Below are 27,565 nucleotides of genomic sequence, written 5' to 3'. Positions count from 1 at the left end.
TCGGTGATGACTGATCCCTGGTTTTCGGGGGCCCGGGTAGCTCAGGTGGTAGAGCACTGGACTTGTGATCGAAAGGTCGCTGGTTCGAATCCGGGCCGGGACGGACACGGGTCAACTTTATGTGCAGACCCAGAGACGGTATCCATCTCCCACCCCCGTGTCACCACAATGGCACGTTAAACATCTTGGTCATTCTACCATAAGTGCAGATGGCTGATACCACCTCTAAGCACGCATACATCAAAAGCCGTGAGGGCGTAAAAACTCGAATCGTATAAACCAATTCATGTCCAATATAGGCAATTAAGACCTGACGGACAATAAGCCGCTTAAAATTTACTTTTTCCCTGGTTTTCAGTGTCGATCTTCAAGCCAACAAAGTAACAAAATAGTTGTAGGGTTTTTACGCGACTTGTTTGCTTGTTTTCTTCATCTCCCGTGTTAGATAGACGGATGTCTGATTGAAACTTCAGTGTTTACACTCCAATGCTTTTTGAATGGCTTTCTATTTGCGGCTCCTCCTCCGAAAAAGATTCAAAAGGTGAGATTACTCCAAGGAAGAAAATCGTATGCGGAAAATGCCGTCTTTGTGGTTATTACAAACGCAACATGGGACTCCACCCGCTCCAGCCATAGCTTTGCAGTCTTGAATCCGGACGGATTTGTGAAAGGTTGTGGAAAGGTTTCTCTCCGCTTTTATCTGATAATGGTGGCCCGAATTCTGCTCGGTTTTTTTGCCATCATTTGTCTTCACTTGTTTACAGGTTCGTATTCACAGAGACTTGTTGTACCTTTACATTACCTTAAAATGAAATCATGCAAACTTTTGTGTAAGGTGTTTCTGTTTCTTCTTTCGTTCAAAATGTGAAACAAGAATACTAAAATCAAAATTAAAAGTTGAGCAACCTTTTCATTAAATATCGTTAATTAAATTATCTCTCCTTTATTACTGAGCGGTATTAATAATTAAGTTGAGTATGTGACATGGGATAATGCCTGGTTGCTTAAAACACAAATCGACCTCGTCGTGGTATTTCGCCATACCTCGTTTTAAAACATCTTTTCAGGAGAAGGACAAAACTGATTATTTGTATCAGGAAGTTAGTGTTTATGTTTATTGGTTCCTGGTATGACCAAAAAGATAAAAGAAGGATAAATCATGTATTATCAATCGTATTTATGATAATATTTTATGAGAATGACTTACTTAGTCTAACGATTAAAAACATCAACATCGCGAAGAATCGATTTACTCTAAAATTCCACGACATCAGCAGTGTTATAGGGCGTCCGGTCGGATTGCCATCTGTAGGTACAACAAATCTATTGTTGAGGGTTTCTTGGATGTTTCTGAAGCTCGGGCTCGGAAGCCTCAAACACAGCTATTTCTATGGTCCAGTGGCCTGTAAACAGAGTGAAATTCTACTTGACTTGACGCTGTGCAAACTTCTATATCACAGTGGAGGGAGCAAGTACGTCAACAATGGACATTTATGGGGTTTTGTTGTTGCCCAAAACAGATTTAAACATCATTGCATTGTTTATGCATTTTTAACTGATGTAGAAAATGTATGATTATGTTTATTCACTCTCAAAATTTGCTCAAACTTTCAAGAAAATTGGTTTATAATGCACATTAGGTCCTTTGTTTGCATGCGTCGCCGGGACCTACTCCACCCGTCGGGGTTTACGGGTTTTGGCTAGCCAGGTATGAGTAGTCTCGGTGATGACTGATCCTTGGTTTTCAGTGTCGATCTTTTTGTTTCAAGCCAACAAGATTGACAAATTAGTTTTAGGATTTTTACGCGACCTGTTAGCTTCTCTTCTTCATCTCCTGTGCTAGACGGATGTCTGATTGAATCTTAAAGGAGAACATCGGGAAGAATTTTTCTCCTGGAGAGACCTCCACTTGCCCCCTGCGTTATCAGAGACTCGGACAAATGATACCTAAACAATCCCCAGTGGCCCACCGAAACTGGGCCGTGGCAGCTAATTGAATTAGAATGGTGCGTCTTGACACTGGCTTTCACCCTTTCTTTTTACTTTTCGTCCGAGCAAAGTGCTGCTTACTTGAAAATGTGGAGGCATTTCCTGTATATTTCTGTAAAAATTTGACTATGTTCATGGTTACTGTACTTATATGGACAGTTTGTTCCTTACGACACATTGTTCCCCATGCTAAACTGAGACGGTTATTAGTTATACATAAATAAATGACAAGAATGTTTCTTTTCACAAAATAAGACACAACATCAAAAATGAATGCAGATTTGATCTGCAAGGAGGAAATATCAAACCAACCCACACCCTAAACAGCCCCTAAAGCAGCTCATGACAAACTTTTGGTGCACACTTTACAAAATAATACTCTAATTTCTAACCAGCTGCATTACACGCTGCCAACAGAGAGAGAACAAGTCGCGTAAGGCGAAAATACAAACATTTAGTCAAGCTCAGTCGAACTCACAGAATGAAACTGAACGCAAAGCATTTTTTCCGCAAGACCGTACACTCGTAGCATCGTCTGTCCACCGCTCGTGGCAAAGGCAGTGAAATTAACAATACAGAAAAGCGCGGTAGCGGTTGCGCTGAGGAGGATAGCCCGCTTTTCTATATCTCTATTCTTTTTAACTCTCTGAACGTGTTTTTAATCCAAACATATCATATCTATATGTTTTTGGAATCAGGAACGGACAAGGAATAAGATGAAATTGTTTTTAAATCGATTTCGGAAATTTAATTTTAATCATAATTTTTATATTTTTAATTTTCAGAGCTTGTTTTTAATCCGAATATAACATAATTATATGTTTTTGGAATCAGAAAATGATGAAGAATACGATAAACGTAATTTTGGATCGTTTTATAAAACAAAAGATTTTAATTACAATTTTCAGATTTTTAATGACCAAAGTCATTAATTAAATTTTAAGCCTCCAAGCTGAAATGCAATATAAAAGTCCGGCCTTCGTCGAAGATTGCTTGGCCAAAATGTCAATACATTTTATTGAAAAATGAGGGTGTGACGGTGCCGCCTCAACTTTTACAAAATGCCGGATATGACGTCATCAAAGACATTTATCGAAAAAATGAAAAAAGCGTCCGGGGATATCATACCCAGGAACTCTCATGAAAAATTTCATACAGATCGGTACATTAGTTTACTCTGAATCGCTCTACACACACACACACACACACACACACACACACACACACACACACACACACACACACACACACACACACACACACACACACACACACACACACACACCACGACCCTCGTCTCGATTCCCCCCTCTATGCTTAAAACATGTTGTCAAAACTTGACTAAATGTAAAAAGGAAGGGAGAGACATAGTTATCTCCCCTTTCTCTTTCTCAGGACGGTTGTTAGCTCCCCCTTTCTCAGGACGGTGTGTGTCTGGTAGCAGCGAAATGTGTATGTATCAATCGACCAAGCCCTGATACAACGGGTTCAAGTTTAGGTCTCTCCAGGAGAAAAATTCCTGCTGATGTTCGCCTTTAAAATTTAATTAAGTGTTTACGCTCCAATGCTGCCTGAATGGCTTTCTATTTGCTTTACGAGCTACGAGAAGATTCCCACAGTGAGAATACTCCAACAAGGAAGAAGATTGTATGCATGAATTGAGATCAGTGAGGTTATTTTTAAAGGCACAGTAAGCCTCCCGTAAACCATCACAGATACTGTCAGGCTTTTACACACAGTACAAACACCCTTTCATTCAAACACTCACCCCTTGAGAACATCCTAGGTGCCCTCTGTAAAGAGCGAGCAATTTTTAAAGAATTTATTTTTGCGTGGTTTATCTTTACCCCTGAGCCATCGTGAACCCGTGTGATCTAGTTTCCCTTTTTCACAATGCAGTCGTCAGTTAGTAATTTGAATGCGACTCGCTGTGAGCTTATCTGCAATAGCACGTTATTATGTACCTCTGACTGCACGAAACAAACGGCTGCGGTTCACAAGAACTCTCGCGATGGCTTTTGACTGTTCAGAGGAACTGGCGATAGACAGAAACCGTCGTCTGCAACGAGAACCACGACCTTGCGTGACCCTGCTTCCGGGCGTTTCTTTTTTCAAACTTTCAAAACTTCGAATTGTACTGATCTTGTCTTGATGAAAAAAGAATTCTTTTGTGATATAAGGATGTTTGTGTAACAAGCTGTCAATTTATTATTTGGATTTTAAAAGTTAGGTCTAGCGCCAAAACACACCACGGTCCGATTGTCTCTGACACAATCCGCAAAATTAATTCTTTGAAAATTGCTCGCTCTTTACGTAGCCTAGGGCACCTAGGATGTTCCCGTTTGGTGAGCGTTCAAATGGAAGGGTGCTTGTACTGTGTGTAAAAGCCTGACAGTATCTGTGATGGTTTACGGGAGGCTTACTGTGCCTTTAAAGCTGCATGGGGGGGTTGTGAAAGGTTACAATAAGGTTTCTCTCCGGTTTCATCTGAAAATTGTTGCCCACCTTCGGCTTAGTCTTTTTGCCATCATTTGTCTTCACCTACTTGCAGGTTAGTATTCACAGAGATTTGTTGTCGTACCTTTACACTAAATTATGCAAACATTCTAGCAAGGTGTTTCTGTTCATTCTTTCGTTCAAAATGTGAAACAAGAATAGTAAATTCGAGATTAAAATTTAACCAGTATTTTCATATATAACAAGACGTTAATGATCTATGCTTCATTACTGAGCAGTACTAATCATAAAGTTGGTTATGTGACATAGGATCATGCCTGGTTGCTTAATTAATACACAATCGACGTCGTCGTGGAAATTTGGCGTGACTCGCTTTTCGGGAGAAGCACAAAACTGATTTTTTATTTTAGAAAATATTGTTTATATTCGTTCCTGGTATAGATAGGAAGAGAAAAGAAGGCTAAATCATGCTTTTGCTTTGCTTTGTATGTATTATGTATGTTTGTCATTGTAAAGCGCTTTGAGAATGTAAAGCGCTCTATAAATCTCCCTTATTATTATTATTATTATTATTATTGTCAATCGTATTTAAGAGAATACTTTTTCATGGAGAATGATTTACTTAGTCCAAAGCACAAGAACATCAAAATCGCCAAGAATCGATTTACGTCAAAATGCCACGACGTCATCACCAATGCTAGGTCGTCCGGTCGGATTGCCATCAGTAGGCACGACAAAATGTATCGTTAAAGTTTTCTTGGATGTTTCTGAAGCTCGGGTTCGGAAGGCTCATACACAGATATTGCCATGGTCCAGTTACCTGTAAACAGAGTGAAATTCTACCTGACGCTGTGCAAACTTCTATTTATGACACAGTGGCGGGAGCAAGTAGGTCAAAAATGAAAAATTATGTGGTTTTTTTTCTTTCAAAACATTGTGAAGAGAGCTTTGAAGCTTCACACAAGTTTAGAGGTTTGTGCACCATCTGTGGACATGCTAAAGGTCTACCTAACGTTGACCGAACGTCAAATTCACAGAAGGTCCAATTTTCAGGTTCAAAAGAGGGGGAAATGCTCTCGTTTTTGTGTGCATATTTTTTCAGGATCGAAGTTCTTTTCTTATATTCTCGTTTTTACATTTTGTCAATTTTGACTAAATGTTTTAAGATAGACTGGGAATCGGGAAGGGAAGGTATTCTAATTTTACATCTGGTACTCTCTTGATGAAAGTGTCAATTATTCTTCATCAAACCATTACAGTTTATTTGCAAACACAAAATTAACCTTGACATTTTTCGAATGTTTGTATAGTTTGGGCCATGGCATTTCCCTCACTTCAAACCGTCCAGGCATGATGCAAATCTGATTGACCTTCATGAACTGTTTACGGGCACGGCAGGGTCGAGTTTCCATAAAACAAAAGATAAAAAAAAGATGTTTTTTTCTAAAACCTGAAGCCAGTGTTTTTAAACACCACGGACTAATTTCAAATAATAATGTCTGTGTGACAATTATTATGCACAGCGAGAACCAATATTATAAAAGCAAACATAAATACATGTCATTTAACCACAAAAGAGAGAACAACATCGTAGAAAGTACCGTAAACTACCATGTATACGCCCACCTCCCCTATGTACACATTTTTCCCAAAAGTTGGGGGTGGGCGTTTACCAGGTACTATACCCTTTGCATGAGCGGTTCCTTAGCTAGAATAACGATATTTTGGTCATTTGGCATAGAAGTGTTCAAAGGATGCGTAATTGCACAAAACTGTCCTCTCTCTCACACCCACACACACACACATACACACACAAACACACACACACACACACACATACACACACACACACACACACGCGCGCGCGTACACACACACACACACACACACACACACACACACACACACACACACACACACACACACACACCGGCACGGTTGGCCTAGTGGTAAGGCGTCCGCCCCGTGATCGGGAGGTCGTGGGTTCGAACCCCGGCCGGGTCATACCTAAGACTTTAAAATTGGCAATCAAGTGGCTGCTCCGCCTGGCGTCTGGCATTATGGGGTTAATGCTAGGGCTGGTTGGTCCGGTGTCAGAATAATGTGACTGGGTGAGACATGAAGCCTGTGCTGCGACTTCTGTCTTGTGTGTGGCGCACGTTATATGTCAAAGCAGCACCGCCCTGATATGGCCCTTCGTGGTCGGCTGGGCGTTAAGCAAACAAACAAACACACACACACACACACACACACACACACACACACACACACACACACACACACACACACACACACACACACAAGGAATTCTGCAAACAAACCACGAAGATAATCTTGTTGCTTGAGTGTTTGTTAACAAGTTTATAACTTCAAAAAATCTTTGTTCCTGAAAAAACGGCCCTCTACCCGTTCTTAGTCAAGAAATCAAAGAACACGTAAATCAACCTCTTCAGACATCACTTTTCGCCCAAGATGAAGATTTCGTTTATTCTTTTCCCTCACAGTCAAAAATGTATTGCGATTCTCTAGCCACTCTAGAATCTTTTTTATGTCCACTCCCCGAAACATTTCCAAGGAAGAGAAACAATTGAAAAACGGCAATAACGGCAGACTGAATAATCTTTTTTTTCCCCACTGATCGAAACTGGGGGGTGGGCGTTTACTATAGGTACTGTACCCTGTGCACCAAATTTGACAAAAAGTAGGGGGTGGGCGTTTACTCAATACTGAGCGTATACAAGGTAGTTTACGGTAATATCAATGAGTGTACTCCTTTCAAAACCAGTCCTTTCTCTTCCCCTCCCCAGCCCCCACTACCACCACCACCACCACAATTACGTTAACTAGCTAAATCCTGCAGATGCAACTTCCTCAAACTAGTTTATGTAAACTGTGGTTGCCAAGCTAACCCGTCTTTATTGTTCGTACCTGGAGCATTACGCTGCATTTTTTTTTTCAGAAGGAGCACGAATCTCGAACTGTGATAGCTACCAGAATTATGAAGAGGGAAATAGAGACCCGCTGCTGTACTGCAATGTTAACAGCACAGCCACTGTGAGATGGACACTGGTCAAGGAGACTGGAGCCTCACTGTACCTGGGGACGTGTTATGGGCGAGGCAACTGTACGTCTCCCTACAACAGCTCCCTACAAGTCAGGCACTATGGCTCATATACTTATGTACTATTCAATTACAATGCTTCCCAGTTCTCAGGGCTTGTGGCATGCCAGGAGACACTGACAAACGAGACTGTTCTTACCGACACTTGTCAGCTGAACGTTGTGCGTGAGTATACCTTAGAATTAAGTTTCAAATTCCCTGTCCGGTCACCCAACTCTTCATTGAAGCCATAATGGCAAGGAATACAAGAGGAGGCAATTCTACTTTATTTGTCTGTTTTCAGAAAAACCTGACCAGTCTTGTGGCATTCCTTTCCATTGCCAGATTAGAAGATTAAAATATTTATTTAGCCGAGTGGGGTAGAACACAAATAGTACACTCCCACAGCTTGACAATGCGACAGTCTGTATCCCAAAGCATATATAGCTTTCGTCGCCAATCTCTCATATTTTGTATTTAAACTCTTCATTCGTACCATTTTACCATCGATACTATTGCCTAAGTTATTTAACCATCGATACCGTTGGATAAGTTATTTACACACTCACACTCACACGCACACACACACACACACACACACACGCATGTGACACACACATACACACACACACACACACACACACACACACACACACTAATATACATCTTGTTTCCCAAAACTATTATCCATGACAACATTTCAGGAATTTCTTTCGGATCGACATATAACTTTGCCATCCGTGAAAACGGCACGGATTCTATTTCCTGCTCCAACTCTCCCTTCACCCCAAGCATCGTGACGTGGAGCCTGACTACAACCTCGGGACAAACACTGGACCTGGGCACCTGTACAGATGTCGGCAACTGCACCTCGCCACATGCTCCAAACATCACCTTGCAAAGGCCAAATAGTTACAGAAGTCAAGTCAACTTCCAGATGGTCAACAGAAGCAAGGGCGGAGAACTGTTCTGTTCCTACACTTACAGCGGTCTGACGGAGACAGACAACGCTACCTTGACAGTGTACAGTAAGTAGGGGAAAGTCCCCAAATGTCGAACAGTTGACTAATACCGAACAGCTGATGTCTCGAAAACAAGAGGTGACTGCTCAAATTTGACTGCTCGAGGTGATATGGTACCATCCCTGATTATCCTGTACGAAACATTATGGCTTCGAAAGGCTGTACAAGAAAACGATGAGTGATTTTAGGATGGTATGACCCTCAAAGCTATTTTCGACCGAGAGAAGACTAATCATAGCATGAATTTGAGTTGCTTTTAGTGAAAAGTTATGGTTGAAATGAACAGTGTGATCTATCTGCTGGCCAAATATGTCTGTTTCAAAGCATTCGTCTTAATTGTGCCTGAGCACCATGTGGTTTTAAAACTGTTAGGTAGATTTCAATTACTGAACTCTTCAATTACTGAATGGTTCAAATACCGAACTATACAGAAGCTGACATTATCACGTCAAGTCCCTACACACGTAAACTTGAAGTGTCGCAGGCACACACACAAAAACACACACAAAAAACAAGCAAATCAAAGCCGAACACAGAGAACAGAGAGAAACAGAAAGCTAAAAACAAGAGGGCTTGAATGTCAGTCATCAACAGGAAGCTAACTAGTTCTGTTTTTTGTGCCGAGAATACACCTGTGAGGACATAATGTGTTTGATGTGCTCAAAATGGGAACAAGTGGCTTGTGCTGGAATAAGAGAAAGCCAAAGAGAGTACTTTTGCGCTGTTTGTCAGTCAAAGTAACGTTGATTTGTGCTGTTTGGATTTTGAACCTTTTTGTTCGGATTTAGGTAACAGGTGTTGTAATTCCGAACATATTTTAGATCTTGTTTAAGTTAAGATAACTTTCTTTTATGTTGATTTTTTTTTCCACAAAAAGTTGTATGAATGTTGTTGATTATTTTCTTTATTACAATTCACATTCACAAACGGTCTGTCTTTTGTTGTTTTTGAGAAAATGGCAGATTTCTTTAAGTGTTCGGTATTTTGGGACTTTCCCTTATTTCGATACCTCTGTCGTGCTTAACAAGTGTCCTGACAAGCATACACGTGTCCTGTTGATGGTACAGGCCCGTTACTGCTGTTCAGTGACTTATTGTAACGTGAAATGGCCGCTCGTTCTGACTAAAACACTGAAATGACTCATGAGATGATATGGACTTTTACCGAATGCCAGTTCTATTATGGTTTTCCTCTCATAGAAGTACTTTTCACCTGCAAAACCGTACGTAGACAACATGAATATAAATGTGGTATCTTAAACGTTTGTGTTTTAAACTCACATGGGTACTTTTGATGTAAGCTATAACACTCATTTGCCACCAGGTCCAGCTACAGTCAATAATTGTCACACTGAGGTGCATCCTGGGAATTGGTCCGCCATCTTGTCGTGTGACATCAGCAACGTCTTTTCCAGCTCCGGAGATTACTACTTCTCAGTGAATGACGGACCTCCAGTAAGTATGTAGCTGAACACCGCATGTGCCTTTACAAAATATCAGTCACAAAAATCCAAAACACCCTAAACATTTTAATTGTCAGTACACCATAAACTATAACTAAAGTTAAAATTACAGTGTTAACATCCATTTGGGATTTTAGTTATGCCTCAGGCATCTGTCTATTTGAGAGAAAAAATACCAAGTGCTCTTTGTAAGGAGTCAAAAAGTGCTTTTTTTTCTGTTTTTACGAATGAATTTGCACGATTGTGACGGCAGCACAGCGTAAGACGAAAACAGCTGAAGAAAGCAAGGGGAAGTACTCGATCAGGTCCCGCACGTAAACTAAATACGTCTGAAGCCTACATGGAATTCGAGTAGTCTCGAAGAAAGAGAGAGAGAGAAAGAGAGAGAGAAAGAGAGAGAGAAACAGAGAAAAAATGAGAGAGTTATTTCTATATTGGGTAGCTTACGTCAAGATATAGTGTTTGATAACGTAAGAAAACAATAACTGTAGCCTCTGAACGTGATCACGGGAAATGTTAATCACATGTTGGCAGAAGATGCGAACTGTATACCGTTTCGTTTGGCTGGCAACTCAAAAGGTGTCTGAAGTCATCTGTGGAATATGTTTTGAAATATGGTAACTATAGATATCGGCATCTGCGACGAAAAGACAAATAGTTGCTTCAACACTGCTCTCAGGCTTTCTGCATCTAAAGTTGCCCATCAAAGTAAATAGTAACACAAACAGATAGCGGACAGCTGAAACTTGTGAACATCCGCCAAGCTAATGACCATAATGTTTGCATTTTTGTGTGTGTGTGTGTGTGTGTGTGTGTGTGTGTGTGTGTGTGTGTGTGTGCGTGTGTGTGTGTGTGTGTGTGTGTGTATATGCGTACGTGCGTGCGTGTGTGTGTGTGTGTGTGTCTGTGTCTGTGTGTCTGTGTGTCTGTGTGTGTGTGTGTGTGCGTTTCCAAGAAATCAGATTCGATCAATGAGTACGCACAGAGCACTGAGGCGTTTTGGTGGAATTAAACGATTCCATATTTGTACGAGGCGCAGTAGACTAGCGCTTTTATAATTCCAATTTGAATAATAATTTGTTGACAAAAATGATTTCATTTATAGATGCTTTTTGTAATAAAGTGCAATATGATGTAAATGTACAAGATCGATGGGAAATGTGTTAATTGAAAATGTAATCCTTCTGTAATGGAAAGTCCAAAAGTCATCAGAATGATTTTCCAGAGCAAAAAGCAAACATGCAAATGTTGGACAAAGAATGGGTAGAACAACCCACCAATGAAAAGTTACAAACAGAAAGAATTAATGTCAAAGCCTGGAGGCCTGGAGTTGACAGTGATACAGAAAGGAAGTGCCGCACCTGCCATGATGTCCCGACGTCTTACCACCACGCCACTGCGCCCGTCGTTGTCTTTTCAATTAAGGCTCTTAAGCAAGAATTAAAAAAAAACAAGAAACCGGCCCCCGTAGCGCAGTGGTTAGCGCATCGGGCTGTGGGCCGGGAGGTCGTGGGTTCGAATCCCATCAGGGTCATGTGGGTTTTTCGGGCTACGGTCGGCTCCTACCCAGAGTGGAAGTGCTATGGTTCCTATGGGAAGGCTGGAATCACACAGCCGAGTGTCATTCACTTAAACGAATGCGACTTTGAGGGTGCTCAGGTTCTGTATACCTGATCAACACCGCAGGTGCGGCAGTTCTCGGGCCTGGTTGACGCCAGGATATATTATGACAGTCAGCGTAGAGTGCTGCCCTGTCACGTAGTCTCAAACCAAATTGGAAATCCATAGCATCATCATTATAATCATCCTCATCTCATTAATCATCCAAAATTATAAATTGTCCTTGCTCTTGTGGCCCTTCATGCCCGGAGCTCTCATGGTGACCTTGGTCTCAGTGTTCCTGTTCCATCCTTCCCTGAATAGTACTTCTGCTGTCAGTCTTCAACGTGTGACGTTCTGGGGGGTCGACGGAGGGACGTGGTGGCGGTCTGCTCTCTGGAGGGTACCCTCACTCAGTCTGGCTCCGCGACTTAGCAGTCAATGTCGTTAGTAGGGGGCATAGTAGGTAGTGGGCTGCGTCCGTTAGCTCGGGACAGACCCACTACTGAACACCGTCGAAGTGACTCAGCAGAAGTGCAGTGTCATCTTCCGAGGGTAGCCTACCGCAACGACCCGACATCCCTCCCTGGAGCGTCTGTAAAATCGACAAGTCTGATAGCGGAACGAAATTCAGATGTGGATGGAGTAGCGAGTGCAGGGACAGGGCGGCGTGAGAGCACACCGGGACAAGGAACAGGTGTAAGAAAAAAAAAATTAAAAAAAGAAAAAAATTTAAAAAAAACAAGAAGGGCAAAGCCCATACGACTCACATGCTTCACCTTGACCTTTTCAAATAACTAAACCTAACAATGACATCATACACTAAGAACTGCTTTACACATTTTTCCTACCAAAATACATGTGGTCATCCAAGGTCATGCAACACAAAGCTCTTAATTCAAGACATAGGAAGTACAATGGTGCTTATTGGCTCTTTCTACCATGAGATATGGTCACTTTTAGTGGTTCACTACCTTATTTTGGTTACATTTCATAAGGGTCAAAGTGACCTTGACCTTGATCATATGTGACCAAATGTGTCTCATGATGAAAGCATAACATGTGCCCCACATAATTTTTAAGTTTGAAACAGTTATCTTCCATAGTTCAGGGTCAAGGTCACTTCAAAATATGTATACAATCCAACTTTAAAGGACCCTTGCGACCTTGACCTTGAAGCAAGGTCAACCAAACTGGTGTCCAAAGATAGGGCTTACATTGCCCTGTATAGCATACATAGCTAAGGTTGCCATTCTCGATAACTTCAGAAAAAAATGCGAAAATGTGAAAAATGGTCGTTTTTAAGACAACAATTGTGACCTTGAACTTGAAGTGAGGTCAAGTTGCCGCACATGTTTTTTGAGATCTTGTAACCATACACCATCAGGCCACATCAGGTGTTGACAGACTTAATAGTGTCCAAGAAATATCCAACGTTAAAGTTTTCCGGACGGACGCCGGGACGGACGGACGGACGGACGACTCGGGTGAGTACATAGACTCACTTTTGCTTCGCATGTGAGTCAATAAAAACAAGAAAGGTAGATTGTTGGAACGTTTGTTATTGACAAAACAATACATTCAATAACAAACGTTCCAATTAACAACCTACCTTTCTAGGTATTTTATTCTGAATTTTGGAACGTTGGCAGTCTCTTTGTTTTTGGATTTGCCCTTAAAGGCACAGTGCGCCTCCCGTAAACCATCACATATACTGTCAGGCTTTTACACACAGTACAAACACCCTTCCATTTGAACGCTCACCAAACGGGAACATCCTAGGTGCCCTACGTAAAGAGCGAGCAATTTTCAAAGAATTAATTTTGCGGATTGTCTTAGTAGACCGTGAATCGGACCGTTTTGGCGCTAGACCTAACTTTTAAAATCTAAATAATAAATTGACAGCTTGTTACACAAACATCCTTAAATCATAAAAGAATTCTTTTTTCATCAAGACAAGATCAGTACAATTCGAAGTTTTGAAAGTTTGAAAAAAGAAACGCCCGGAAGCAGGGTCACGCAAGTCGTGTATAGTTCTCGTAGCAGACGACGGTTTATGCCTATCGCCAGTTCCTCTGAACAGTCAAAAGCCATCGCGAGAGTTCTTGTGAACCACAGCCGTTTGTTTCGTGCATAGTCAGAGGTACATAATAACGTGCTATTGCAGATAAGCTCACAGCGAGTCGCATTCAAATTACTAACTGACGACTGCATTGGGAAAAAGGGAAACTGGATCACACGGGTTCACGATGGCTCAGGGGTAAGATAAACCACGCAAAAATAAATTCTTTGAAAATTTCTCGCACTTTACGGAGGGCACCTAGGATGTTCTCAAGCGGTGAGTGTTCAAATGGAAGGGTGTTTGTACTGTGTGTAAAAGCATGACAGTATCTGTGATGGTTTACAGGAGGCTTACTGTGCCTTTAAGCAAGGAATATTGTCCGTTTGCGACACGCCTGACACATGTTTTTTCGAAATTATCTCGCAATACACACATGTTTTTCAATGTGAATAAGAACATAATAAGTACGTCAAAAGTATACCTAATTTAAGTTATATTTACTATAATCCTTACTTTCTTCTAGTTAATTATTTCTTCAAAAATACTACTTTAAATTAATCAAATGTTTCCCCCTTTCCAGCCCTCTACAAACATGCAGGTCATTTCTTGTCACCGATGTCGTACTACCTTATTCGTGTATCTCGTACTGACATAATACATGTCACACAAACACCGAAGCTATCCAAGGGTTTGCACACTTGAACCGGTACAGATGTTGTCTGAGGTGAAAACGATTATTGTGAATGCATGTGCATAAGATACTGAAAAGGGGAGCCTGTATATCACAGGAATAACGTTTGACCTCCATTTTGCAAAACCGGTCCAGGGGCCCGGACAAGGGCTTGTATTTTATTATTTTATCTGGTACGCAAATTATGAAGACCTAACTAATACAAATCTGCCTTTACTTTAAGAACGTGCAAATCCTATTAGGTATACTTCAAGGAAACATATGTTCTTCTTCTTTTAATATAACAATTTGTGTAGCTTGCACGATAAAACCGAATAACCGTGTTTCAGGTACCTCGCAAACGAGCAATACCAACAGACCGGGGGATCTACTCACTATATGGTCTCCTCTCGTATCGTGACGTGCTGACGCCCTACACAGACAGCACGGACAGCAAGCTGTACTACAGGGGCCGTCTGGCACACTCCTGGCCACTATCACCTTCACCGGGAAACTACACAAGTCTGGTTGTTCATGTCTTTTACAGCACTTTTTCAAGCACCGCATTTGACGTTGACTACACGGTTAATATCAGTAAGTAAATGTGTGCTTTTGTAAGTGTGTGTAAAAGAGGGGATGCATTTCTCTGTGTGTGTGTGTGTGTGTGTGTGTGTGTGTGTGTGTGTGTGTGTGTGTGTGTGTGTGTATGTGTCTGTGTATGCGTCTGTGTGTGCGTCTGTGTCTGTGTGCGTCTGTGTCTGTGTCTGTGTATGTATGTGGATGCGTATGTGTATGTATGTGCGTGAATGCGTGTGTGTGTGTGTGTGTGTGTGTGTGTGTGTGTGTGTGTGTGTGTGTGTGTGTGTGTGTGTGTGTGTGTGTGTGTGTGTTCGTGAATGCGTATGAGTATGTTTTTGTATCTGTGTATGTATCTGTTGGGAGTGCCGGTGTTAAAAGTACGAAGATTAATGTACAATAGTATGTCGTGTTTATCCTAGCCACACCAAACCGGCTGATTTCTGATCTTTGGTCATTACATTTAGTCAAGTTTTGACTAAATGTTTTAACATAGCGGGGGAAATCGAGACGAGGGTCGTGGTGTATGTGTGTGTGTGTGTGTGTCTGTCTGTCTGTGTGTGTGTGCAGAGCGATTCAGACTAAACTACTGGACCGATCTTTATTAAATTTGACATGAGAGTTTCTGGGAATGATATCCCCGGACGTGTTTTTTTTTTGTTTCGATAATGTCTTTGATGACGTCATATCCGGCATTTTGTAAAAGTTGAGGCGGCACTGTCACACCCTCATTTTTCAATAAAATTGATTGACATTTTGGCAAAGCAATCTTCGACAAAGGCCGGACTTTGGTATTGCATTTCAGCTTGGACTAAGTTGGAGGCTTAAAATTTAATTCATGACTTTGGTCATTAAAAATCTGAAAATTGTAATTAAAATTATTTTTTTTTATAAAACGACCCAAGAATACGTTTATCGTATTTTTCATCATTTTCTGATTCTAAAAACTTATAATTATGTTATATTCGGATTAAAAACAAGCTCTAAAAATTAAAAATATAAAAATTATGATTAAAATTTCCGAAATCGATTTAAAAACAATTTCATCTTATTCCTTGTCCGTTCCTGATTCCAAAAACATATAGATATGATATGTTTGGATTAAAAACACGTTCAGAGAGTTAAAAAGAATAGAGATATAGAAAAGCTCGCTATCCTCCTCAGCGCAACCGCTACCGCGCTTTTCTGTATTGTTAATTTCACTGCCTTTGCCACGAGGGGTGGACAGACGATGCTACGAGTGTACGGTCTTGCGGAAACAATGCAATGCGTTCAGTTTCATTCTGTGAGTTTGACTGAGCTTGACTAAATGTTGTATTTTCGCCTTACGCGACTTGTTTTTGTACTAAAGCTAGACCCAGCCAACCGACCCACAACTGCACTGAGCTGAACTACATACCAGAGACTGGCGTGGTGCCGTGTGTCTGTACCGCTGACTATCTGGGATCCCCGGCAGGACGGCTTGTCTGGTTGCTAGGGGACGTCCCCTTAGCAACAGGAGACTACGGCGTGACACAACTGACGTTCCCCTCTGGTCAAGTGAGCAGACAGCACGATGGGATTATGGTCACGTGTCAGCTGGACTGGGTGCAGCCAATCACAGCGTTCACCAGTCACGTGGCAGGTGAGTTATATAAATAGACGTCGCAGAGCACTATTTATTCGTGCACTTTATCGATATGCTAAAATCTCTCTCTTTTTTTGCATAAACGAATGCAAATAATATTTGTTCATGGAATTGCGTTCAGTCAATTACTTGTTCTGTGATATGTTTTTGTGAAATAATTTATACCGGAATCCGCATACAAAGGAAACTCTAGCATATTAGTGCCCACGTGTAAACTGAAAACTGTGAGGAAACAAAACTGTGGACAATAAACATTGCAGTAGCAACGAGAAGCACGTTGGTGAGATGTTACTCCTGTTTACCTGCCCAGAACGTTGTAAAACCAGGTGGTTGGTTTTTTTTACTCAGCTTTTAAAATCAGCTCTAGCACTGTGACGATGTTTCCGGCACTATCAAACAATTCTACTTACCGCTGGTTGCCAACTTCGAATAATCGACTGACCTTGAAATGTGTCCTTGAAAAAGAGGAGCGTCACTTTATTACGACTTTGCTACGCGCATGCATGCTTACGTCGCTTACACGTGACTTTCGGTCGGTCAGTATGGAGAAACAAACCACAACACAGGATGTGTTTTGTTGTTTTACTCTTCCTCCGTATTAGCTTTTTTCAGGTGAAAACCTTAAACTTGTCACGTTGTGTTTAAAATGATAAATGTAAGTTTGGTAGCTGTGTAATAGCATTCTGACTCAAAAGCGTAGTAATATTTAAAAGGCAGAAATAACTGTCAGACCAGGTAAGGTGTCATCACACCTAGGAGTTCTTTTAAACTATGCACAGTGCTTTTGGTCTTTTTGTTGTTCGCTCTCACGTGCAGTCGCCATTGTTTATTTGCTATAATCATTCGCTTTTTTTTTCCTATGTACAACTTATTTTACTGTTACAATTTGATTGTTAACATTGGGTTGTTTGTGTTGTGTGTGTGTATGTTGGACAGATTTCGACAATGTTAAACTCGATATCAACATGACACTGAAGTACGTGCTGCTGACAGTGTGCACCCACGTGACTGAGAATCAAGTGGAGACAGGGATTCACGCCATAATCGTACGGGAGAACCAAGAGTGGCCTGGCCTTTGCACGGATAGCGCGTGCAGCAATGCTCAAGTGACTGGCACATGTGACGGCGACTTTTCCAATTCCATCACGACCATTGTTGTATTGGAACAAGTACCGTAAGTTTTAAGACAGCGAGCAACGTTGATGTTTGTTGAGTAATGATTGGCACCTGTAGTAATATACACCCAGGAGAACAGGGAGAAGGTTTCTGTCACAATTGCATACTCATAGCATCAAACTGCATGTGATTTAGCTTCAATGTACGCAAGTTATATCTGGCACAACACGCGCGTTGAAGCCCGGCAGAATTTAACTAAACTTGGCCAAACAATCATTGCAACACATTTCTCACCCAAATTAAAACAATTATTCCCGTGTCATTTTATTGAAACTTTATATGCCAGTTAAGGCCGTTCACTTTACTATCGGAATCACCTTTTAGATTAAATATTTCTTTTACAGGGATCACGTGACCGCTGCTCAAATAAGAGAACCCTCAAAATCGACCAGACAAAAACGGAAGGGCCAAATGAAAAATCGACAAAAAAATCACACAGGCAAAACTTTGCAACTATTACATGCGAGAAAAATGTTTCCAGTTATTTGAATTTAGCAAATATGTTCGTAGTTGTTGTGCATGAACTTCAGTTCGTCCATGACCAATCTACAAAGTTGCGAATCTGTAGGTAAAATATGGTCCGACATTTACCTTTTTTCAAAAATGTGTTCCAAATCACACCTCCGAAATTGTAAATGGCACGAAAGCTTTCTGGGGATTGCCCTGAACCTAGCTGTAACTGCTTTTTTCAGGTCATCGAAGATTTTAGGGGGTGAAAGGGGTGGTTGTGTATACTCAGACATACAGATAATCCAAAAGGTAAATATCTGGAGGGTTTAAATCAGGTAAGAATTGCTACCGCTCAATATACAACCTCGTTCTGTTGAGTCAATTGCCGAATTTGTAAACTTTTAAAATTGCAAAATGTCAGATTATTTGATCTACTTTGTGGAAGGGTCAGGCATAGTGATTAGTCCGAAGTGTTTGTCCCCCAAATATAAAGTGATTCGGTTAACAGATGTAGTTATTAGCATTTTTGATGGTTGCATTTTGTTATCTTAATAAGAAACGCGTTTCCCACTAACCAGTAGTCACAATTGCTGTAATTTGACAGAGTCAAATGTATGCTCTTTATAGTGACAACAACTTTTTTTCAATAACTTAATTCTGGAATGTGTTACCGTTGCTTAAGGTCAGAGGCGGCACGCAACTTGGGTTCAAACACGTGTTTTGGGTTCTAAGCAGATCTTGGGGAGCGCTAACATTCACTGAGAGTGTATTCATGCGCCTGTGACCCTTCTTTGGATTTGAGAAGATGTTTCTCATTGTTCGTTTTAGCTTATCGTCTCTGCATTACCAAAAGATGGTTCAGCCTTAAATACCCTGTGTTTAACAGAGAAGCACCAGTCATTGTTATTCCGACAGATTTCGAGCTAGACTAGCAGTTGATTCGATCAACTCTGTTAACGATAGCAGACGACGATAGCATTTACTTTACTTTACTTTATTTGGTGTTTAACGTCGTTTTCAACCATTCAAGGTTGTATTGCGACGGAGGGAAGGGGGGAGATGGGATAGAGCCACTTGTCAATTGTTTCTTGTTCACAAAAGCACTAATCAAAAATTTGCTCCAGGGGCTTGCAACGTAGTACAATATATTACCTTACTGGGAGAATGCAAGTTTCCAGTGCAAAGGACTTAACATTTCTTACATACTGCTTGACTAAAATCTTTACAAACATTGACTATATTCTATACAAGAAACACTTAACAAGGGTAAAAGGAGAAACAGAATCCGTTAGTCGCCTCTTACGACATGCTGGGGAGCATCGGGTAAATTCTTTCTCGTCCCAACCAATATGGGACTCCCCCTTACCCGCGGGGGGCCGACGATAGCATGGAACGGGACTGTATCGGCTCAAAAAATGAACGGTCTTCGCAAATGTCAATACAACAACTACGGGAATAGAAAACGAGAAGGTTTCAAAACATTCTTACCGTGTAAACTTAGCACCAGCCTCCCCAATGATTTACATACAACACAAGAAATAACATGCCAAGTTTATTTTTTGGAAATAATCCAAGCATGACCTAGTCAGCTTCATATCAGGGATCATTACTCAGTTGCTTGGGAAGTGTTTATGAAAACGTCTGGTACGTATTTTGCAACTATGAAATATAAAGAAAAAGCGTATGATCACAAGTAAATTAAGCATAACTATAGCTCATACCGTTTATTTCTGATTAATAAAACGTGTAGTGAGTTATTAAATCGTTAGTAACTGGTCAGTGTTCAAAACATCCGATAACCCTGACATTTGCATCTGTCGCACAAAACAAAACGTAGATCACACTCGACCTGTCCGCAAAATTATCCAAACGCTCGCAAAGAAATGTGCCTCGTTAAACGTCCTGTTTTCTTTTGTTTACTGACAATTAATATCTTTATCGTTATTGAAACAATCACAGTGCTCTAAGAAATTATTAGAGCTGTCACATGACTGATGTGAAACTGCCGACTGGCTCATGACCATGCATTAAAACTGTTAGCGCACACGTGGAGGGCGCTAACAACCACTGAAAGCGTATTCATGCGCCTGTGGTCCCTTCTTTTGATTTGAGAAGTTTCATCTCATCCTCTATATTATGGTGACATGTAGCTTATCGTCACCGCATTTACAAAAGATGTATGGTCCTTAACTTCCGTATATGCTTAACAGAAAAGCACAAGTCAATGTTATTCTGATAGCATTTGTCAGTCGACTGGTTCGATCGACTTTGCCCTAGCAGACGACATAAAACGGGTTTTCAATCACTCAGCAAATTAACATTTTGGGTAAATGTGAAGGAAACAACTATGGTGATAGAATACGTGCAGGGTTCAAATCATTATCACCGTGCATATTTAGTACCAGCCTCTCCGATGAGTGTAGATACAACACAAGAAACATACCAAATTTATTTTGAAAATGAGCAAAACGGGCCTATAAGAGTCAAATCAGGGGGCGTCACTCTGCACAGACCCGAGAAGCCATATTCAATTATTCACCAGTCGTGCAAAGCGCGAAGGTTTCAGATCGCATATAACTAAGCGAACAGTTCTTTCTTCGAGTTAGAATGAAAGTACTGCATGTTTTAGCTTAAAGGCACAGTAAGCCTCCCGTAAACCATCACAGATACTGTCAGGCTTTTACACACAATACAAACACCATTTTCATTTAAACACTCACCGCTTGAGAACATCCTAGGTGCCCTACGTAAAGAGCGAGCAATTTTCAAAGATTTTATTTTTGCGTGGTTTATCTTACCCCTGAGCCATCGTGAACCCGTTTGGTCCAGTTTCCTTTTTTTCACAATGTAGTCGTACGTTTGTGATTTCAATGCGACTCGCTGTAAGCTTATCTGCAATAACACGTTATTATGTACCTCTGAATCTAAACGCAACAAACGGCTGCGATTCACACGAACTCTAGCGATGGCTTTTGACTGTTCAGAGGAACTGGCGATAGGCATAACCGTCGTCTGCTACGAGAACCACGACCTTGCGTGACCCTGCTTCCGGGCTTCTCTTTTTTCAAACTTTCAAAACTTCGAATTGTACTGATCTTGTCTTGATGAAAAAAGAATTCTTTTATGATTTAAGAATGTTTGTGTAACAAGCTGTCAATTTATCCCCGAGTACGCTAGTACAAGGGCTCAGCAGACTTTAATCGTGTGTGTGTGTGTGTGTGTGTGTGTGTGTGTGTGTGTGTGTGTGTGTGTGTGTGTGTCTGTCTTTCTCCACTTAACAGCTTATTGCTGGGAAACTACTGGGTGCAGTTCGTTCAAAAGTTGATACACTAACTTGATAATAGGTCCGATTGATCGTATTAAAACTTCCTAATGTTACCTGGGACCTAAATGCGAAATAAACCACAAAAAAAACCGACTTGGCGGTGGGAGGATTTCGCGGAGCCACAGCCAGCCAGGCAGTCTGATAGAACAGCCGAACTCGTCACACATTGACGAAATATAGCGTCATAAAAAGATTACGTCACGGTCAAAAGTCTTTGACGTCTTTTTCTCTCGCGCGGTGTGTGTGTGTGTTCATTTTTTGCACATGTGTTAGTGTTATTGTTTGTGTGTGTGTGTGTGTGTGTGTGTGTGTGTGTGTGTGTGTGTGTTTGTGTGTGAGTGTTTTTGTGTGTGTGTGTGTGTGTTTGTGTGTGTGTGTGCGCGTGCATGAGTCTGTACTCGTGTGTGTGTGTTTGTGTGTGTGTGTGTTTGTGTGTGTGTGTGTGTGTGTGTGTGTGTGTGTAAGAAAGAGAGAGAGAAGAAGAGAGAGAGGGAGTGAGGGAGAGAGAGTGTGTGTGTGTGTGTGTGTGTGTGTGTGTGTGTGTGTGTGTGTGTGTGTGTGTGTGTGTGTGTGTGTGTGTGTGTGAATGTGTGTGTGCATTTTCACTGTCATCAAATAAAAAAAGTAAGGCCAGTCACCACGCACATCCTCGGCTCGCATGCAATGTATTTATATAGCAAAGGGAATGCCTGTAATTCACACAGATCAATCACTTGGTCTTAAACGTGCACAAGACAAAAACGTTCATACTGGGGGAGCGAGCCAGTCTGAAGGGTCCAGCGCGAGCGTTTTTTATTATTTAGATTTTAAAAGTTAGGTCTAGCGCCAAAACGCACCACGGTCCGATTGTCTACTGAGACAATCCGCAAAATTAATTCTTTGAAAATTGCTCGCTCTTTACGTAGGGCACCTAGGATGTTCTCAAGCGGTGAGTGTTTCAACGAAAGTGTGTCTGTACTGTGTGTAAAAGCCTGACAGTATCTGTGATGGTTTACGGGAGGTGTACTGTGCCTTTAAAGCTACACTGGAATTTACTGGAAATGAAAATAAGTTAAGAGTGACTGAAAGCACGACGAACTTGAGACAGCACACAAAAAAGTAGGTCCAACACGACCTGTCCACAAAGTTATCCAAATGCGCTTAGCAAAATGTGCGTTGTCAAACTTTTTTTCTGCTTTTGTGTTACTGACAATATCGTTATTGACACTATCACAGTGCGCAAAGAGATTTATTGAGCAAATCTCTTAACGCACTGTCATGTCTCAATAACTTACATGATGATAAATGAGAGAGAGATAGACAGATGTACATGTATTAGCTGTGTACAGTCGAATATGAATGATTTAACTTGAGAAGATTTGTTTGTGCAGAGTTACCCTTCGTTCTACTGTGACCAAAAACACAAGCTCACCTCGAGATGTACTACTCAGGGCGGCAGTGGAAGAAGACGCCTTTGACCTCAAGGTACGTGTGTTGCTCTGTCTATTAGTTCATCTTGGTGAGAAGTTTGCGTTCCACACTGCTTATAATGATGTGTCAAAGCAATGAATTCATGAAACGAAACATTCTGTTATTTACGCGAAATCTATGAGTTAACAAAAGAAAGAACAAGTTGAAAAATTAAAAACAAATTAAAATTGTTCTGGAATGCTAAGAGATTTGAAATCAAGTGGCATTAATTTCAAGTGCCACCAACATTAGGTTGGCTTTTCAGCTCTGAAATGCATTGAACAATGGCAATGCGCTTAAAACTGAGTGCGCTAATTTAACAATCACTATAGAGCGTATTCTTACGCATGTGCCCCTTCTTTCCACCTGAGAAGATTCTTCTCATTCTTCATTTAGGTGACATGTAGCTTATCGTCTCCACATTACCAAATGATGAATTTAATATCAAATTCCGAGCGGCTAACACACAACACAAATGTTATGCCGATAAAATACAAGCTGAACCAGCATTTGGAAGTCGAATGATTTGATCGACTTTGTCATACTTAGCAGACGACACGCGACTGTATGAGCTCAGCAAATGAATGTATTTCTCATATTTCAAGGCCACAACTATGGGAATCAAACACGTGGAGAGTTCAGAACACTCTTACCATATTAAACTTAGTATCACAGCCTCCCGGATAAGTGCAGATTTGTTTGTTTGTTTGTTTGCTTAACGCCCAGCCGACCACGAAGGGCCCCATATCAGGGCGGTGCTGCTTTGACAATATAACGTGCGCCACACACAAGACAGAAGTCGCAGCACAGGCTTCATGTCTCACCCAGTCACATTATTCTGACACCGGACCAACCAGTCCCAGCACTAACCCCATAATGCCAGACGCCAGGCGGAGCAGCCACTAGATTGCCAATTTTAAAGTCTTATGTATGGATAGATCTTCAGAAGGCCTTTGACAAGGTCTGGAAAGATGGACTCCTTGTAAAACTGCTGAGGAAAGGCGTGTCCAGCAACATGTACCAGTGGATTCGCTCCTACCTCTATAACCGCAGGGCAAGAGTTAACGTCGACCAGACCAAAAGCAACAAGTTCCTCCTTCGTCATGGCGTCCCTCAGGGCGGAGTCCTCTCCCCCTCACTCTTCCTTCTCTTCATCGACGAGCTGGTGTCTGAGATGCCCAAGGGGATCAAAGCTGCTCTCTACGCAGACGACCTTGTAATCTGGTGCAAGGAGGAGCACGCAAGTACTGCCACCTACAGAATGCAGCAAGCGGCAGATAGGCTGAACGCATGGGCAGAAGATTGGTGTGTCTCCATCAACAAGGAGAAATTCTCCACCACCCTATTCACTCTGTCGCCAAAGCAGAAAGCCGGAACCATTAGGCTTGGTGGAACTCCTCTGAGAGAGGATGAAGAAGCAACGTACCTTGGTGTCACCTTTGATAGACGGCAGACCTGGAAACCACACATAGCACAGGCAGAGACGAAGGCCCGGCGCAAGCTAACCATACTCAGGAAGCTGGCAGGTACCACCTGGGGAGCGAACGAGAAGATACTGAAGACAGTATACCAGGGAACAATCAGACACCACCTCGAGTACGGCTCCACAGCGTGGTCAACCTCAGCCAAGACAAACCTGCAGACCCTCGACAGTGTGCAAAACCAGGCCCTCCGACTCATCACTGGTGCAATGAAATCCACGCCCATCAAGGAAATGGAGAAGCTTACCACCATCCAACCCCTCTGTCAGAGAAGAGAAGCCAAGACTATGGTACAGGCCGAGAAACTCAAGTGCCTACCCGACCACCCCATGAAGCACAGACTGAGCAACCTCACCAAGAACCGGCTCAAACGGAGCAGTTTTGTACACGAGAGCAAGAGACTTTCTCGACAGTACAGGGAAGTCCTCCCACAGAACACTCTACCTCTGACTCAAGAAGAAGAGGAAACCCCCAAGGCAACAGAGAAACCAGGCATCCAGATCTGCACCAGTGTTCCATGTTACCTCAGGAGAAGATCAGAATGACACAGCTCGACAGGCACTCACCTTAGCCCTGATCGACGAACAGTACCCAAAAGAGGCGTGGATCCATGTATACACCGATGGATCAGCAACTAACGCCGTGCTCAATGGAGGTGCTGGCATTCTGATCCAGTTCCCTGGGGGACATACAGCTACATCCAGCGTTGCCACTGGCAAACACTGCACAAACTATAAAGCAGAAGCAGAAGCTCTCATGAAGGCCGCCTCCTCGGTTCAGGACTCCGCAGACCCTTGCTACCAAGTTGTCTTCCTCTCCAACGCCCTTTCAGTCCTTCAGGCCCTAGAGAACGACAAACTCCCACAGCTGGCCAAAGCATTACAGCTGGTCAGACAAACCAGAAGAGTTGTCCTCCTGTGGATACCAGCACACTGTGGGATACCAGGAAATGAAAGGGCAGGTGAGCTGGCGAAAGAAGGAGCCGTGGAAGACCAACCTGAAAACAGTGTCAGCTTTAGTGAGCAGAAGACAATCATCAAGGCATTGATGAGGCCAAGGACAAACAGAGATGACTACCACACAATGTCCAGAGAGCAGCAAGTCAACCTAATCAGGCTGCGTACTGGCCACAACAGGCTCAATGCTCACATGAACCGAAAGTTCAAGCTGGCGCCATCACCAACCTGTGCCTGCGGTCAAGAAGACCAAACAGCGGAACACATCTTACAGCGATGTCCCTTACTAGATGAGGAACGAAAAGAAGTGTGGCCGTCACCAATTCCATTGCAGACCAAACTATACGGCAGTCGACAGGAGTTGGAGAAAACAACAACATTTATCACCAGTGCTGGATTGATCGTGTAACCTCTGCGAACGCCAAGAAGAAGAAGAAGAAAGTCTTAGGTATGACCCGGCCGGGGTTCGAACCCACGACCTTCCGATCACGGGGCGGACGCCTTACCACTAGGCCAACCGTGCCGGATAAGTGCAGATGCAGCACGAGTAATAACATGCCAAATGTATGTGTTGCAATTGAGCTTCGAACAGGTTTGTTAGTTTCATTCCAGGAGTCGTCACTCAGTAGTTGCTGGGAGGGGTGGGGGAGTTCATTTCTTGGGAGCATAGAACCGTTTAGTAAGTGTTTTGCTACCGCAAATTAATCAAATATTAAATATAAAAGTAAAACTGTATGCTCACGCCTAAATTAAGCATAACTATGTACACTAACTCATACTGTTAATTGCTTATCGATGAAATGTGCAGAGGGTCATCAAATCGTAAATAACTGCGGGTCGGTGTTCAAAGCAGCCGACACTCCCGAAATTTGCATCAAGGTTTAGGGTTCAAGGTCGCGAGAAGCTGCATTACCCGACCGTTGGTCATGTGAAATGGCCAGAATCGCAAATAATAATAGCGCATTTTTCTTCCGAAAGTAAATCAAGTCTGTATTGCACGTTGTAGTTTACAGATACACAGGAATTCAACAAAGAAATGAAAATAAGGTAAAAGTTTTGTTTGCAAGTGAAAGGGATTGCAACGCCAGCACACACACAAGAAAAGTAGATCTTTGTCGAACTGTCCACAAAGTTATCCAAACGCCCGCAGAAAAAAATGTGCCTGGTCAAACGTACTAATATCTTGTGGTAACTGACATTATCGTTATTGAAACAATCACAGTGCGCAAAGAGATTTACAGAGCAAATCTCGATAATAATAATTAAAGTCAGCGCTACGCGCTTCGTTCAATAATTCATTTTCTTTATTTGCTCTAAAAAAAATCTCTTAGCGCACTTTGATGTAAGTATAAACACGTGTTGGTACAATAAGAAACAAAATGAAAGCGACTGTCAATGTATCACATATTTCCGGATTATATGCCAGTGCTGTTGAATATGTACTCACTGATTTGTGAACGTATATTCCATATCTCTTTTGCTCGAATTTTGTTTGAAATAATGATGCCACGATGATGCTGTGGACACGAGCAAGTGTTGGGTCATGGTTACTTGCTGTTCAATAGTAGTTCTACTATACACAAACAGCATGTGTTCAAATTAATATGTACCTTGCAGTGGGCGCGTCATCACACATCGTTGAAGTAATAATAATAAACAAAATGTGAATGGTTGTACACTTACATCAAAACAAGAGGCGAAGCCTTCAAGGCTCACGTAAGAAATCGACAAACAGTAACACAAACTCAATCACTCTGTCACACATACACACACACACACACACACACACACACACACACACACACACACACACACACAGTAAGCATCTAGGTAAAACTGTGCAAGAAAGGGAGACCCTGGATCTGCCAATTAGTCTCGGCCCGCTCACAATAACAATGACCGAGACTTTCAGTAATTCCTTTGCGTGACGTCCAACCCTCTTACGTCATAATGTCACGTCTTCAAATAGTTTCTATCACACACGTCAAACACTTTTCACTGAGACGTAATCTTCTTATGCGAGCTTTATCCATAGACTCGGAAATGTTAAAGTTTCTATCACACACACACGCACGCACGCACGCACGCACGCACGCACAGACAGACAAAGTTTATCATCGCATAGGCTACACTTACGTGAGCCAACCAGAACATCTGAAAACGT

The 27,565-nt window shown here is 41.9% G+C and overlaps 2 protein-coding genes across 2 annotated transcripts in view; one reads left to right on the top strand and one right to left on the bottom strand.

Annotated features, from left to right (window-relative positions):
* The window catches only part of LOC138978029 (uncharacterized), a 135,675-nt gene that overhangs the window by 76,889 nt on the left and 31,221 nt on the right, over positions 1-27,565 (bottom strand). The gene's annotated exons all lie outside the window — the stretch shown is intronic.
* LOC138978025 (uncharacterized) overlaps positions 629-27,565 on the top strand; it is a 33,089-nt gene continuing 6,152 nt past the window's right edge. The window contains exons 1-8 of the mRNA XM_070350643.1: positions 629-764; positions 7,406-7,732; positions 8,251-8,574; positions 9,892-10,022; positions 14,712-14,955; positions 16,289-16,561; positions 17,501-17,738; positions 22,886-22,979. Of these exons, the coding sequence (XP_070206744.1) occupies positions 707-764; positions 7,406-7,732; positions 8,251-8,574; positions 9,892-10,022; positions 14,712-14,955; positions 16,289-16,561; positions 17,501-17,738; positions 22,886-22,979 (1,689 nt within the window). The 5' untranslated portion in view covers positions 629-706. The remainder of the gene's footprint in view (positions 765-7,405; positions 7,733-8,250; positions 8,575-9,891; positions 10,023-14,711; positions 14,956-16,288; positions 16,562-17,500; positions 17,739-22,885; positions 22,980-27,565) is intronic.

The sequence above is a fragment of the Littorina saxatilis genome, linkage group LG10 (genome assembly GCF_037325665.1).
Source record: "Littorina saxatilis isolate snail1 linkage group LG10, US_GU_Lsax_2.0, whole genome shotgun sequence".
Classification (NCBI taxonomy): Eukaryota; Metazoa; Mollusca; class Gastropoda; order Littorinimorpha; family Littorinidae; genus Littorina; species Littorina saxatilis.
This window is presented reverse-complemented; position numbering and strand designations above follow the sequence as displayed.